The 16,618-nt window shown below is 39.6% G+C and overlaps 1 protein-coding gene across 3 annotated transcripts; it reads left to right on the forward strand.

Annotated features, from left to right (window-relative positions):
- Positions 1-411: 411 nt before the first annotated feature.
- On the forward strand, positions 412-8,731 carry LOC111369420. Of its 3 annotated transcripts, none has more exons than XM_022990968.1 (5): positions 412-741; positions 1,070-2,306; positions 3,762-4,621; positions 6,376-6,432; positions 8,331-8,731. In XM_022990968.1, exons 2-5 carry the CDS (start codon positions 1,331-1,333, stop codon positions 8,574-8,576), a joined length of 2,139 nt encoding a protein of 712 aa, XP_022846736.1. In that variant the 5' UTR covers positions 412-741; positions 1,070-1,330; the 3' UTR covers positions 8,577-8,731. The 3 variants fall into 3 exon arrangements, with proteins under 3 accessions (XP_022846736.1, XP_022846876.1, XP_022846812.1); XM_022991108.1 differs by having other exon boundaries at positions 1,296-2,306; XM_022991044.1 differs by having other exon boundaries at positions 1,310-2,306.
- The last annotated feature ends 7,887 nt before the right edge of the window (positions 8,732-16,618 follow it).

A 16,618-nucleotide genomic window follows, 5' to 3' on the forward strand; every position in this document is an offset into this window, starting at 1 on the left:
ACCTTACATGCTTCGATTGATTCGATTAATTGATTTGGGTTTGAATGCAATTCAGACTTGAATGAAGATTTTTATTGGCTTTTGAAAATGTATTTATTAAAAAGGAATTTTGTAGCAAAGTTTCAAAACCTTTCAAAAATATATCGTCGAGGTCTTAACCTATAATCTTAGTACCTACATTCCAAATTTTTTAACAAATATTTGAACGGTATATTGTTCAGATGATTTTTAGTTAATCAAAAGTCAAACGTTTTGACAAAGAAAATTACAATTAAGGCAATATTTGGATATCAATTATTTATTTGTGCTGAGAGATCCCCTCAAGGGTGCTACCCAATTAATTGAAAATTGAGGGAAGTGCCAATTCCCTAATAAGAAATAATAAGTGAAATTATGATGCATTCAAAAAGTAAAAATCTTCTTCCCTCTCCTAGACTCAACACGATTATGTTCGCACGTGCGATCCATTCTTCTATTCAGTTACAGATCTCTCCTCTCTCTCTACAACAGTACTCTCTCTCTCTCTCTCTCTCTCTCTCTCTCTCTCTCTCTCTCTCTATTACTCTGTTGCTGCAACTTCAATTTACACTCAATTACTCAGCTGGCTTACGGCAGCTCTCTGCCATTCTTTCTCTCTCTACAAGTTCTTTAGCTGAAGAACAAGAAATTACAGAATAGTGATCTTGAAAATCAACTTTGATTTTGTCGTCACATTCGTATTTGCATTCAAGATCCTCAACAGTAAGTTCCTCAGTACTGTTTTTCTAGATTGAAATCACTTAATTCTTTAATTGATAGATTATTAATCGAAATCACTCTCTGTCTCTCTCTCTGTGTGTGTGTGTGTGTGTATAGCTTACTGTTTTTCAACTTGTTGATTGTTTTTGTCATTATTGGCGAAATATTTTACTACTAGCATAATTTTTGTTGTTGTACAAGTTTAATTGTTTAAGGTGCTCATTAATGCTTTAGTTTATATTTTATTTATAAAAAAAGAAAAAAAAAATCGCCATCAAGAATTACCAGAGCTCGATTTGTAACTTTTTTAGTTTTCCATTTTTCTTGGCAGAACTGTAATAGCATAGGAGTACTGCCTCATACTTCTATTCCGTGGTCACGAATGTGAAACTATTTCAGTTTTCTTTGCTTTTCACGGAATTGAAATTCAAGAAAGTTGGCAGAAAATATTATAATGAAATTTGGGGTGCGATTCTAGGGATATCTGCTATTTTTGAAGGGTTATTTTTTGGCTTTTTTTGTTTTTGTTATTGTTAATATTGTTGTACATCATTTAGAGTTTGTTATATAGGAGTAGTTGATAATTTGAGTGATGGAGGAAGGCAATGTTTTGAGACAGTCATCGTTGAGGCCAGGTGGCGGAGCCTTGAAGTCCACATTGTCAGGGAGATCAACACCGAGGGGTTCCCCTTCATTTAGGAGATTGAACTCCAGCAGAACTCCAAGAAAAGATGGAAAGAATGGTGGGGCGAGTCCTCAGTGGTTCAGAAGTAACCGCATTGTGCTATGGTTGCTTTTGATCACTCTCTGGACTTATGGTGGATTCTATGTCCAGTCGAGGTGGGCTCATGGGGATAATAAAGAAGGGCTTTTTAGTGGTGGCTATGGGGGTGAATCAAGTGATGGGAATTCAGAGGCGCATCTGAAAAATCGAAGGAACTTGACTGCGAATGAGGGTTCTTTGGCAGGTAAATTACGAAATGATACAAATCAGTCTAATTTGAAGAATCTGGATGTGGTTTTGACAAAGAAGGATAACAGTGATTCATCAATTAGCAGTGTATCATCAAAGAAGAAGGGCAAGAAATCGCGACGTCGTTCGCGTAGGAAGACCCACAGTAAGTCGAAGATGATGGCGGAAGTTGTAGACAGTGGCGTTGATGTGCACGAAGAGGAAATTCCGAAGCAAAATACTACTTATGGGCTTTTGGTTGGTCCATTTGATTCTATAGAGGATAGAATTTTGGAGTGGAGCCCTGAGAAAAGGTCAGGAACATGTGACAGGAAGGGCGCATTCGCACGTCTTGTTTGGTCTAGAAAGTTTGTTTTGATATTCCATGAACTCTCCATGACTGGGGCCCCTCTGGCGATGATGGAGTTGGCAACAGAATTTTTGAGTTGCGGGGCCACCATATCTGTTATAGTCCTTAACAAAAAGGGTGGTTTAATGCCGGAACTTGCTCGAAGAAAAATCAAAGTGCTTGAGGACAAAACAGACCTCAGCTTCAAAACTGCTATGAAAGCAGATCTTATTATTGCAGGGTCGGCAGTCTGTTCATCCTGGATTGGTGAGTGCTTCTCAATGATGTTCTGTGAAACTTGGATAAAATTATCTGTTTTGTTATCAATCATTTATTTGCTGTAAATACTTAATACAATTCCTTTGATAAGTCATATTTGATCATTACCATATAATAAACAAACATTAGAATTCAATTTGATTATGCACAAGCGGCATGTGAAATACTATTAATGTTTTCCCTTATTGTTTTGTTCTCTTGTAAATTGTATCATGAAGTCAAACTGCTATTCTTCTTTAGCTGCTGTGTGTCCGTTGTTTTCCTGCTGATGGACTTCTCGAGGTAATGAATGGGAAAAACATGCTAAGTTTTCTGTGGTAAGTGGAAATCTTTGCTTTAGGTTGACTGAGGGTAATAAATTCAAAAGCTCCAGTCTGATCATTAAAGTTCATGAAACTCTTCTCCCCAAAGATTCCTGTATAATCTATAATGTCATTTGTTAGGATCTGGATTGGATTTGATAGTCAAGAGAAAATACTTTTTAGTTGTGTCTCTTACATTCTGACTCGGTAGTAAAAATGACAATAATAAGCCCTTGTCTAAGCCCCATTCTTTGGAAAAAATGCATTTTTCAATAGACATCATTTCAACCACATTCTTCAATAAAATAATATTACACGCTGTTAGGATCTTCCTCTAACTGCTCAAGGTGATTTCCGGGCTCAGTTAACCTTTAAATACCGAATCAACACCAAAGAATTGAAGAGACCGACCGTCGGCGCTGCTTGCTTCCTATGGTTGCTATTCTTCCTTTTACTTGTTGTTTCCTCATTCACTTATGATGAATACCACATAGGTAAGGGTCACAAAGACACAAGCAAGAGGTAGAGAAGATCAATCAGTAGGATGCACGAAGGAGAAGAAGAAGGCAGCCACTCTCTCTCTCGGGTTCTATAAAAAACGGGACTCATAGGAAGAAAGAGAGTTACCAATATATATAATAGTCCAATGACAAACTTAAGGTAAGTTATACATATGGTAAGTAGGCTCGACTAGGGTTATGGCCCAATAGCACACCAACAAGCCACAAAGGTTATTAGCCATCCAATAGGTAAAACAACGTTAGGTCGGGTCATCCCATTATTCGGTGTTGATTTATCGTTCAGTCATTCATGTCGACCGATAAAACTGGTTCTCATCATCGCCCGGGAGGTCGTTTGACAACATGATGTCTAACACACGCAAATTCAAAATTTTTCCTTAGTTTATAACCACACATTTCCCATCAATGCACTATTCAAAAATTCATTCTTTCCCCCAAAATGGGGCTCAAACAAGGGCTAAATATATAATGTGAAACTGTATCGACTCTGTTGTTCTCTATACTTGATTGGAATTCGTATTGTAAGTTTTATTCTAAATTAATCAATTCTTTGAAAAAATCAGAATAGTTTCATTTCTGTTTCTTTAGTGCTATAGATAATAATTATGTCGTGGTTACAGAACAATATCTGTCACGCACTGTGCTTGGTTCTAGTCAAATCCTGTGGTGGATCATGGAAAACCGAAGAGAGTATTTTGATCGGTCAAAGCCTGTCCTCAACCGAGTGAAAAAGCTGATTTTTCTTTCTGAATCACAGTCTAAACAGTGGCTAGCCTGGTGCAAGGAAGAAAACGTCAAACTGAAATCTGAGCCTGCTCTGGTTCCACTTTCTGTCAGCGATGAGCTGGCTTTTGTGGCAGGCATTTCTTGCTCACTAAATACTCCATCATTCAGTACAGAGAAGATGCTGGAAAAGAGACAGTTGTTGAGAACTTCAGTTAGAAAAGAAATGGGATTGACTGATAACGATACGCTTGTGATGTCCTTAAGCAGTATAAATCCTGGAAAGGGTCAATTCTTGCTTCTGGAATCAGCACGTTTGATGAACGAACAAGGAAAGCTAGATGATTCAGGAATTGGAGATTTGTCAGAAAGAGGCAGTGATTATTATTCAAGGGCATTGCTTCAAAATTGGAAAAGAGTTGTTGAATCCTCCAATAACTCTATCTCCAATGGAACTTCCATGGATTTTGGTATTCCCCGTCTCTTCACCAAGAGGGGTATTCCTAATATGGTGACATTTGATCGAATTGCAAGCATGAGAAAACTGTCGTCTGAGAGCATTGAACGGCAGGAACAGAAGCTTAAGGTTCTCATAGGTTCGGTAGGATCTAAAAGCAATAAGTTGGTTTATGTCAAAGCACTTCTTAGACATCTATCTCTGCATTTGAACTTGTCAAAATCGGTATTGTGGACTCCAGCAACTACTCGTGTTTCCTCTCTGTATGCCGCTGCAGATGTCTATGTTATGAATTCCCAGGTATTTATTTTAGTTTTCAGTGTGTGAGATTAACGTATCTGCTTATTCATGTTTGAGAAACTTGTGTAGCTTGAGCGATAAATTTAGGTTGCTTTTGTTTGGTATGAAAATGCCTCATTTTCTCCTCTAATTTTTCCAGCAAAATAGCATAATCTACTCATTTGTAAATTGCTTGAATATATACTATAATGAATCGGCTCATAATCCAGTATTTATTATGCGTGCATTGCCCTCTCCATTTTTGTTCCCTTACATTTTATCCCACCATCTTCTTTCTGGGAAAAGAATACAAACCACTGTTGATATCTTATCTAAGTTGGTATTTAATCTCGTTTTTAGAACAATGCTAATCAAATAAGACAAATAATTAGCGGTTGTGGCAATTATAGTGTGACTGTTTTATCTTTCTTTTTTCCTTCTTTCCTACTATGTCCATTTATTTGCATTTTGCAACATGAAGGAAGGAGAAAAAATTACAAAATTATTGTGACTTCATGGGAGGAACTCAACGATCACGTAAGTGGACATATTTAATGTTTCAATTCCAGTCCTTCAAACATTAAACCGCTAAAAAGACATTCCATATTATCTTTCATGGATCTCTGATTTAAAACATTTAACTTCTGGAGATAATTACTTTTTTTTATTAATTTACTTTAAGGTGGCAATGCCTTGACTGTAACTGTCAAGAAATAACGATATATAAAAGCAATTTATGCATCAGAAAATAAAATTGATTAATTGAAAAGTAGATGTCATACTGAATTTTACTTTGTAAGTGTACGGTTATGCAATCAGAGTGGAACTGGTCAAAAGTTGGGAGAGGTAGACAAGAAGTAACATGGGCTGACGTAGTTGTGAAGGATTTGATGTACATTGGATCTTTCATCATTTGGTTTAGTTGTAAGTCCTTTGATATATGCCTTGTGATCCAATGAGCAAAATGTGAATCAAAAGTCACTCCTTTAATCCATGGAGAAAAGCTGGAATGGTAGGGGATCTGCTCAAGAAGAAGAGATTACATTTGTAGGCATAAAAGAAATTTCCATGTATTTTGGGAAACTGGGCGGTAAAAGGAAAATAGGATTTAAATAAAGTTGAGAACAGCCTTAAATGGACACCAGCTTGACAAGATATGTAACTGATTCTTCACGTGCTGCTTTCATTTCTCTACTAAGTGATTAAGTCACCCGTTGACCAACTTTTTCTATCTTCGTTTTTTGACAAATGTTTCACCTGTAATGCAGAGGGGTGAATATGAAAATCAGTATTGTTTTCTACCTTTGTAATGTTACAGCCACTTCATTGTGCAATGTGTCGATTTGATCAAATTAGTGAACAGTTCATGCATCATTTGAATTTCTCGTCATCATTATTAGATGTAGGTTTACATGTATTTCACAGGGAAACATTCCATACTATGTGGTGGGATGCTAGTTGCAATAAACAAATGACAGGAAAGCATTCAAGCATGTCACTTGATGATTTGGGGGGATCCTATCTGAATACAGAAATGAATGATAACTTGATACATGCCATAATTTGTCTTCTTTCATTTAAGATAAATATAATATGTCAAACATTCAAATTATTTTATTTTCTTGATGCTTTATGATGATCTTGCAATGCTGTTTATCTGTATAGGATTTATTTCATAGTCATTTCTTTTATTCTTGCGATATGCTCTCTCTTTTGTCAGATAACTTTGCTTTCTTTATAACTTGCAACATTGGCTATTTGGACATTATTTGCAGGGACTTGGAGAAACATTTGGAAGAGTAACAATTGAAGCAATGGCATTTGGACTTCCGGTATGTCACTCAATTCTGCTCATTATGATGCATCTCATGAAATGATGATGGATGGTCATTGGTTTGTATTTTATATCCAACAACCATACCTAAGAGCACAGACTTTGCATATTCACGTAAATTAGCTTCTTATCAGTTCATGTTAGTTCTAGCATCAGATTGCAATCCTAAATCCCAACCCAAAATTAATGCAAATTTTTCTAGCATCTGTATACGTAATTGTGTCAAGCTTGCAGTAAAACTCAACGGTTCCCTTTCCACATACATTAAGTTTATGTTTGGTAAGCAATAGTGGATAGGATTGGATTGAATAATGAACAAAGATTTTAGCTTCTTTTCTTTCTTATTACCGGCCTACCAAACGTGTCATAAAGAAATTGGAGGATATCCTGCACTTCCATTTCCTGAGTGATCCTTCACCTTTCAGAACCTAGCTCTATGTTTTTGACATTGCTGGATAGGATAGGATTATCGTGTATATAGATGGACTTATCCTCGCGGTTAAATGTTTCAAGCCTATTGCTGCATAATTATGATTTAGTGGTTTCTTCCTATAGAGGTTGCCTTTCTGATACTGTCATATATTTACTTTTTTTGTAGTTTTTGATAAAAGTGTTAAAGACTCTGTGCAGTGGCTGAAGGAGGTGGGGTCCTTGGCCCCTACTAAAATTTAAGAAAATTCTTTTCTATATAAACTTTTTTTTAAAAAAAAAATTTAATTATTATAATATTTTGTGTTCGAAAAAATATGGGTATTGCTATTTCTATCAACATTTTTTATAAGTACATCCCAAATAAAATTTAAAAAATTTAAAAAAATACTATTACATCTACGTCATATTCCAGTCTTGTCCTTATTAAATTCATTCATTTAAATACTATATATCCACATTAATTTTATATATTCATCCCACTTTAAATACATCCCTATCACTATAGATTCGTCCAATCCCTAAAACCATAAACTCTTAAACCAAATGAATGAAATAAGAATAAAGTTGAACTATTGAACATTATTTTATGAGGAAATAACTTTTTTGTCTATTGAAGTTTTGAGTATCAGAATGCTTCAAACAGTAAAGGCTAAAGAAAGAAAGAAGAAGAAAATTCGATTAAGCAAGCTGAATTCTCCTAACCTTGTTGACTACAATTATTCTTCTTTCTTGATTAATTGATGAAACTGCATCAAATTCCGTTTTGCTTTCTTCGAAATTCGATATGATTCTCAGCACAGAAATCACATTTAGGGCCACCATCACCTATAATTATATTCATGAATTTTTCTCTATCTATTAGGATTCTAGTTAAGCATAAATGAAAATAAAAACTAGTGGATCAATTTAGAGTTGTGTATTTTTATTTAATTTTGTTTATCTCTATTTAAGTAAATTTACATAGAATTTAAAATATAACAAGATTTAATTTTTAAAAGTGGATGTATATATAAAAAGTGTGGATGGATATAGTGGTACCCAAAAATATTCTGCAATTATATTAGGCCCCTACTAGATTCGAGTCCTAGCTGTGTCATTGAGGCACTGACTGTGCGGAATCTAAGCATAATGTACAGTTATCTTCTTGACCGTGGATCCACATAATATTCCTACGTATGTGAAAGATTATTTAGCTGGGCTTTTTCCATTTTTTTCCATTTTTTTTCTTTTTTCTTTTTTTTTTTTTTTGAGAGACGAATGGAGAGGTACGAGTTAACTTCTATAATTCTTTTTGATGTAGCGGCAGTGGATATAGGTCTTCCATTAAGGAAACCCATTATGGATTAGTGTGTTTCTGATTTCGTTTTATTTATTATTGCTCTTATAATTGGGATTATACTTGAAGTTCCAAAAAGAGCAAACTGGTCTTTACATCCTCCGGTTTTACATATTACTGTGGCGCAGGTTCTGGGAACAGATTCTGGAGGCACAAAAGAGATTGTCGAACACAATGTAAGTGGTCTACTCCATCCTTTGGGGCGACCAGGTGCTCGAGTTCTTGCTAAACATCTTCGATTTCTAGTCGAGAATGTATCTGTGAGGCAGGCAATGGGATCAAAAGGTAGAGAGAAAGTAGAGAAAATGTACTTGAAGAAGCACATGTACCAGAAGTTTGGTGAGGTCCTGTACAAGAGCATGAGAATTAAGTAACATTTACCAAAGCACATATTTGATTCTTTAGTTGGTGAGGAAATAACAATGTGTATCATACAATTAGAGCACTGAGGGTATGTTCCGTATACACTTCGTAGTACAATGAACAATATTGTGGGTATGATCAGTATAGATTGAATATTATTTTTAAATTAATTTTATCAAATAATTTAAGAAAAAATAAAAGTTAAGTATTAATTCCAAAACAATTTTATGATTTCTTGAAAACCTTGATTAAAGATTGAGAATTTAAAGAACTTGAAAACTATAAGTACAAGATAATCTCGATTCAGGCTGAGTTTAATTAAAGAAAAGAAAAATTAAAATTCTTTTCTCGAACTTAACTATCTGTGTTGTCGACCAAAAACGAAGAATTTCAATTCTTGCCATCAACTCTATGCTTAAAAATGTAGAATAATGCAAATTCCAATATGTACGATATACACAATTCTGAACTACATTTCTCGAATAAAATTTTTGTACAAAAATATAAGTTAAAATATAACTTAGGTCACAGTATGATGGATTACGACGATAAGTGTTTGATTGTATAAAAGTTAATTTTTTTCAATTAAAATAAATTTGGTTAAAAAGAACATTTAGCAAAATAAGTAATTTTTGACTTATTTTAAGCATCGCCAAAACATCTTATTCGGAAAAAACCTTGCTTTTTATCAGAATTTTAACGTTCCGTTATTCCATTCAACCACAATTGGGAAGAGGCGTGGATGAGACCTCGCCGTCTAACTATTCGACGAAATGCCACTTAGAAATTTCATGCACTTTAGCACAAGATTAAAGGTTACTGATGATACCAATATTGTATACCCGAGGACTATTTCCCCGAGGACTCCATACGTGCTCCGCTCACTTTTTTGCCATATGTCCTCGAGATCTTTCTAGTCCTCGAGGTATTTTAGTCCTCGAGGAAACTCGTAAGAATATTAAAATCACCCCATGGTCCTCGAGAATATGCCCTCGGGACATATTCCATTAACAGATCTCCTAGACCTATGTGCCTAACAAACGAACGCCTAAACACCCAAGAACTCTATATTAACTCTTACACCACTTGTCAAAAAATTCCATTACGAGTAGGACATTCCTGACAAACAGGACTCCATTGGATAAAAATATCCAACTGACACAATTCTACTAGGAGTACACTACCTACCTCTATAAATATTGAACCTTGGGCCATTATTCAGGTACTTTTTTTCATTATTTTCCAGTTTATAGCCTCACACATATAATTCTCTTTCTGACTTAAGCATCGGAGGGGCGACGAGAACATACCTCATTGCCTTTGTTTCAGGTACCGGAAGACTACGATCGTGCTCAATCAAAATCATCAAGCTCGGGAAATCAACAAGTACAATTTTTGGTAGCATCATTGGAGCCGTCTGTGGGGAACGCTACCAAAAGCCATGGTTAACACACGATCAGCTCTTCCCCCTGCAAGCTCATCCGCTTCCATTCCTCAACCTGCCGAAAATCAACCGGCTCCTCATGAAGAATCGTCAAGAGTACCCGCACCTCTGCCAGCGGTCATCACAACCGAAGCCTTTGAAGAGCTTCGTCAGTAGGTAGCCACGCTCACGCAACTATTAAGTTAAAGAAATTCACATCCGTCGCCAACGCAGGCAGATCACGGCGGTTTTATGGCTGATGCTCGAGCACGACCACCAAACCCCGCAACTGGCGAAGTAGGAACCTCGAGTATTCACAATATGGCCTTGGGCTCGAGATTGGTCGCCATGGATTTCGACGAAATTGCCCGGATCATTCAAGAAGGAATTACAACTGGCCTGCAACGGAATGCTAGGGGGCCAACGGGTTTCACCCCTAACACTCCATTCACACCAGAGATATTGTCATATCCCTTGCCCGACAGATTCAAATATCCCTGCATTAAAGAGTATGATGGGACGTCCGACCCCATCAACCATCTCAATGTATATACTGATGTCATGAACTTGCAAGTTGCGTCGGATCAGGTTATGTGCAAAGCCTTTCCACAAACGCTGACTAATGCTGCTAGGGATTGGTTCTCGACATTGGAGCCCAACTCCATAGCCTCATTCTCATATTTGGCTGATAAGTTCTCAGCTTTCTTTGCGAGTAGCAATCGAATCAGGAAGATTGCAGCCTCCTTCATGCAACTACGCAAGGGGCCGAATGAAACCCTACGAGATTTTATGACAAGATTTAACAAGGAAAGACTTCATATACCCGACCTCCCTATTACAGTAGCAGTTTCTGCCCTCACCTATGCCATAAGGTGTGAGGCCTTCAAAATATCTTTATCAAAAACCCCACCACTGATAGTGACCGAGCTCCTTAATCGAGCTGAAAAGTACATCAATATGGAGGAGACGTTGAATCCAAAGAGAGCTGGTCCTCCTCATAAAAAGGTCGAAAACAAGAGGCAGCATGATCCCATTCCCCGACATGAGCATCCTCGGGAAAAGTACAGAAATGAGGTGCCCTCAGTACCTCTAACTCGATTGAACACCTCTAAGATAAACATCTTAATGGCGATTAAGGATATGAAAGAATTAAAGTGGCCTTCAAGGATAAAGTCGCCCCCTGACACAAGAGATAGGAGCAAGTATTGTGAATTTCATTGGGATCATGGGCACACCACAGAGGATTGTCAAGCTTTGCAGCGGGAGATCGAGGCTCTCATTAAAAGAGGATTCTTAAGGAATTACATTGGTCATGATAAACGCCCGAGGAATGATCATGACAATCGGAAAGAGCCTGGAATCGGAAGCAGTGCTCAACCCACTGCCGGGACAATTAATATTATCGTCAGGGGCATAGCATCTGGAGGAGACACAAATAGTGGGCGAAAGCAGTATGCTCGCCAACATGCTCATACCCTAAGGAAATCCCGTGATGAAGTCAAAGACATCACTTTTGGAGCAAGAGATTTGGAAGGACTATCATATCCTCATGACGATGTCTTGGTTGTCTCTGCGGTTATGGCTAACTTCGAAGTAAAGAGGACCTTGGTTGATAACGGGAGTGCAGCAAATATACTCTCGCAGGAGGCTTTCGCCAAAATGGGGATCTCTTCCAAACAACTCAAAGCAATAAAAACTCCTCTACAGGGATTTGGTGGTGGAGTCATTATCCCTAAGGGCATCGTCGAGCTCCCGCTTACATTAAGATCTGGCAATACACAAGTGACGGAGATCACGCCATTCCAAGTGGTTAATACCCCAATGGCCTACAACATCATTCTGGGAAGACCCCTACTGAACAAGATCCAGGATATTGTATCAAATTTCCACCTTGCCATGAAGTTTCCCACAGGTCATGGCATCGGAGTAGTTAGAGGAAACCAAACGGCTGCCAGACAGTGCTATGTTACTAGCATCCGAGGAATGAATACAGACGTCATACAACTTTCAGACCTCGAGCTCGAACTAAGGGGCAGATTGGCCCCCGTTGAGAAATTGGAAGTGGTCGAGCTCGAGCACGGGAAAGCCGTCACTATTGGTCGAGATCTCCATGCCAACCTCCGGGAGGAAGTCATCGATCGTCTGACCCGCAACATTGATGTTTTTGCATGGAAGATGGAGGATATGCCGGGGATAGACCTAGAATTAGCTGTCCATAAACTCAATATCAGCCCAGGGGCCAAACCTGTTAAGCAAAGGAAGAGACAGTTTGCGCCGGAAAGACGTGTGGTCATTCAGGAAGAAGTCGTCAAATTGGTGAGAGCGGGGTTCATAAGGGAAGTCCAATACCCCAATTGTCTCGCTAATGTTGTTCTTGTGAAAAAGGCCAGTAGTAAATGGAGGGTCTGCATTGACTTCACAGATCTTAATAAGGCGTGCCCGAAAGACAGCTACCCGCTACCCAGGATTGACAATCTTGTGGATAGTACATCTGAACATAAGCTGTACAACTTCTTAGATGCATTCTCAGGGTATCATCAAATCCTCATGGCCGAAGAAGACCAAGAGAAGACGTCATTCATGGCCGATTCAGCCATATATTGCTATAGGGTGATGCCATTTGGGTTGAGAAATGCTGGGGCAACATATCAGAGGCTCATCGACAAAATCTTCACCAACTTGATAGGAAAGAACATCGAGGCCTATGTGGATGACATGGTTGTAAAGAGCAAGAAGGTAGAGCAACACATATCCGACCTTGAGGAGGTGTTCGTCACCCTACGAAAATATAAGATGAAGCTCAACCCAGAGAAGTGCGTTTTCGGCGTAGCTTCGGGAAAGTTTCTAGGTTTCATGATCACTCATCGGAGGATTGAGGCCAACCCCGATAAGATTCAGTCTTTGGCAGCAATGGAAGCCTCAAGGACCAAGAAAGAAGTTCAAAAGTTGACAGGCAGGGTAGCCGCCTTAAACAAGTTCATGTCCCAAGCAGTAGACAGGTGATTCTCCTTCTTCAAAGCCCTCAAGGGAAATCATTGCTTTGAATGGAATGAGGAGTGCGAGAAGGCTTTTCAGGAGCTCAAACAAACATTGGAATCTCTTCCTATCCTCACCAAACCCGACCCCGGGGATACTTTGTATTTGTATTTAGCCGTGTCTCAGAATGCGATAAGTGGTATCTTGGTGAAAGAGGTTAACAGGGCCTAGCAACCCATTTATTACGTAAGCAAAGTCCTACTTGATGTAGAAACAAGATACACTTTGGCAGAACAACTTGCCCTTGTGTTGATAGTGGCAGCATGAAAGGTTCGCCAATATTTTCAGTCACATCCTATTGTAGTGCTCACCAATCAACCTCTAAAACACATTCTTTAGAAACCAGAAGTCTCAGAAATATTACTAAAGTGGGCAATTGAACTTGAAGAATTTGACATAGAGTTCAAGCCTCAACCATCTATCAAAGCTCAGGCCTTAGCTGATTTCATTGCAAAACTCACTCCAAGGCCTCGGGGGCCAGATGGTAGCTTGAGCTCTTCCACAGAAATTTGGTAAATTTTCATAGATGGAGCATCAAATTCCTCGGGCTCGGGTGCTGGGGTCATAATCATAAGCCCGGACACGCTCATGACATTCAGTGTGCATTCAGGTTCGAATTTGAGGCAACCAATAATGAAGCAGAGTATGAGGCCGTCATCATAGCCATGGAACTTGACTAGTTGGTGGTTGGGTAAATTGATGGGACGTTCGATAGAAAAGAGAAGATGAGCTTATACTGCTTGAAAGTGCATGATCTCCAGAGAAAGTTCAAGGGTTGTGAAATTGTGAAGATTACTCGGGCTGAGAATTGTAAGACCGATGCCTTGTCAAGATTGGAGTTCATGGGAATAGATGGACTTGACAGGACAGTCCACGTTAGAATTGTAACCGAGCCAAGCATCAATCAGACTGTAGGCGTCATGGATATTGATAATGAGCCATCGTGGATGGATCCAATAGTGGACTTCATAAAACATGGCAATCTTCCAGAAGATCCTCGAGCAGCAAGAAGCATCGGGCATTCGGTCCAAAGCTCCAAGGTAATGCATGATTGAGGGAGTTCTATTTCGTAGAAGCCTCACACTTCCATATCTCAGATGCCTTAAGCCTTCCGAATCATCCTAGGCCCTAGAAGAAGTTCATGAAGGAGTATGTGGGAAACATCAAGGAGCTTGGGCATTAGCTTTCAAGCTCATAAGGTATGGTTATTATTGGCCTACCATGAAGAAAGACGCCTAGGAATATGTCAAGAAGTGTGACAAGTGCCAGAGATTCGACAATATCATCCACTCTCCCGTAGAAGATCTCACTAGCAATAGTTGCACGGCCCCGTTTGAGCAGTGGGGAATTGACATCCTTGGTCGCTTTCCAATAGCTAGGGGGTAATTGAAGTTTGTGGCGATGGCTGTAGAGTATTTCACTAAATGGATGAAGGTCGAGCCTTTAGCAACAATCTCAAAGCCTAAGTTGAGAAGTTTCATTTGGAGGTCCATCATATGCAGGTTCGGGATACCGAAAGTCCTCATAACTGATAATGGCAGGCAGTTTGACAATGCACAATTTAAAAACTTCTGCTCCAACCTGGGGGTCGATCACCGTTTGACATCAGTTTCCCATCCTCAAAGTAATGGTCTTGCCGAAGTGACCAATCGGATTATATTGCAAGACCTCTGTACAAGGATCGGAGATGCAAGAGATTATTGGTCTGATGAGTTACCTTCCATACTTTGGACATATAGAACGTCCCACAAAATTGCTACGGGGAAACCCCCTTCATGTTGGCCTTTGGTATTGAGGCCGCCATCCCTGTTGAAGTCAGGTTCCCCAGCCAAAGAAGACTTAAGCCCGAAGATGCAGGGCGCACCATTGAACATCTCGACCTCTTGGAAGAAGTTCGTGATTAGGCAGCTTTAAGAATGGCCTCTTACCAAAATAAAACAACAAAGTATTTCAATAAAAAAGTAAGGACGCGGAGATTCAGAGCCGAAGACCTTGTGTTAAGAAGGGTCAAAGCAGCAGGCCATGCCCCGGGCGAGCTAGGACCAGTTTCGGAAGGGCCCTTCGAAGTCATATGACAGCTTCAAGGAGGTGCGTACAGTTTAAGGGATACATCAAGAAGACCACTTCCAAGACCATGGAACGCTCAGGCCTGCACGCCAAGGTTCACGTTTTCAGTTGTTAGGCCTGCGCGCCAAGTCTATTTTCAAAGTACAATAAGAATTAAGCTATTCATTGAAATGTGATCTCGCTATCAAAAGCCTTGCCCCGTGCAGGCACTCAAAGCCTTGCCCCGCACAAGCAACTCAAAAAGCCTTGTCCCATGCAAACACCTAAAAAGCCTTGCCCCATGCAAGCACTCAAAGCCTTGCCCTGTGCAGGCACTCAAAGCCTTGCCCCGCGCAAACAACTCAAAAAACTTTGCCCCGAGCAAGCACCTAAAAAGCCTTACCCCACGCAAGCAACTCAAAAAGCCTTGCTTCGAGCAAGCACCTAAAAAGCCTTGCCTCACGCAAACACCTAAAAATCCTTGCCACGAGCAAGCACCCAAAGCCTTGGCCTACACAACCTCTCATGGAAGAAAAATTGACCATACAACATATTCGAGCACAAATCGTTATAGTAATGCTTGGTGGTATATAAAAGTCCTCCATCTTTTTAGCCAAATCCCCGAGGACGTTGCGTGAGTAAATTACTTATTTTTAGAGTTAATGTGCTCGAGTTGTGAAGTCCTCGAGTATATCAATCCCCCGAGGATGTCGCCTGAGTAAGTTACTTATTTTTAGAGTTAATGTGCTCGAGTTGTGAAGTCCTCGAGTATATCAATCTCCCGAGGACGTCGCATGAGTAAGATACTTCTTTTTAGAGTTAATGTGCTCGAGTTGTGAAGTCCTCGAGTATATCAATCCCCCGAGGATGTCGCTTGAGTAAGTTACTTATTTTTAGAGTTAATGTGCTCGAGTTGTGAAGTCCTCGAGTATATCAATCCCCGAGGACATTACATGTGTAAGTAACTTCTTTAGAGTTAATGTGCTTGAGTTATGCCCCGAGGACGTCGCATGAGTAATTACTTCTTTTCAGAGTTTGTTTGCTCGAGATGTTTGAAGTCCCAGGGGTCAGGATGACTAATTCACAGTTCATAACTAAAAGGCAATGTTCATTCAATAACATCAAAATATTGTACAATTCATTGGGCAAAAAACTTGTTCAAAAAATCACAAAGCAAAAGATCGGGGTAGGGCACTATCCAATATGGCCAAGGGGAGGGTCGAGGTTGTGGATGTCGATCTGCATGTCGTCCTCAAGGCCCTCCTTATCGTTGTCTCCACCTGATCCTCTTCCATCTTCCAAACTCGAGAGCTCCAAGGTATCAGCAATGGAAGGCACGGTCTTCAGGTCATTCAGAGTGACGTCGGGCAATTTCAGACAGAGGAAGGCATAGGCCTCCTTCAGAGCGTGGAAGTACGCCCCCGACGCGTACTCACCCTTGATCTTGTCATAATCCTCGGAGGTTTTAAACTCCTCCCAGGCCTTCTCCTTGACATCCGCGAGCTCGTGCTCAAAATCCTTAGTCTTTTGGATAAGCTCGAGCCTCGT

Source organism: Olea europaea, chromosome 1 (genome assembly GCF_002742605.1).
Source record: "Olea europaea var. sylvestris chromosome 1, O_europaea_v1, whole genome shotgun sequence".
In the NCBI taxonomy this organism is placed as follows: domain Eukaryota; kingdom Viridiplantae; phylum Streptophyta; class Magnoliopsida; order Lamiales; family Oleaceae; genus Olea; species Olea europaea.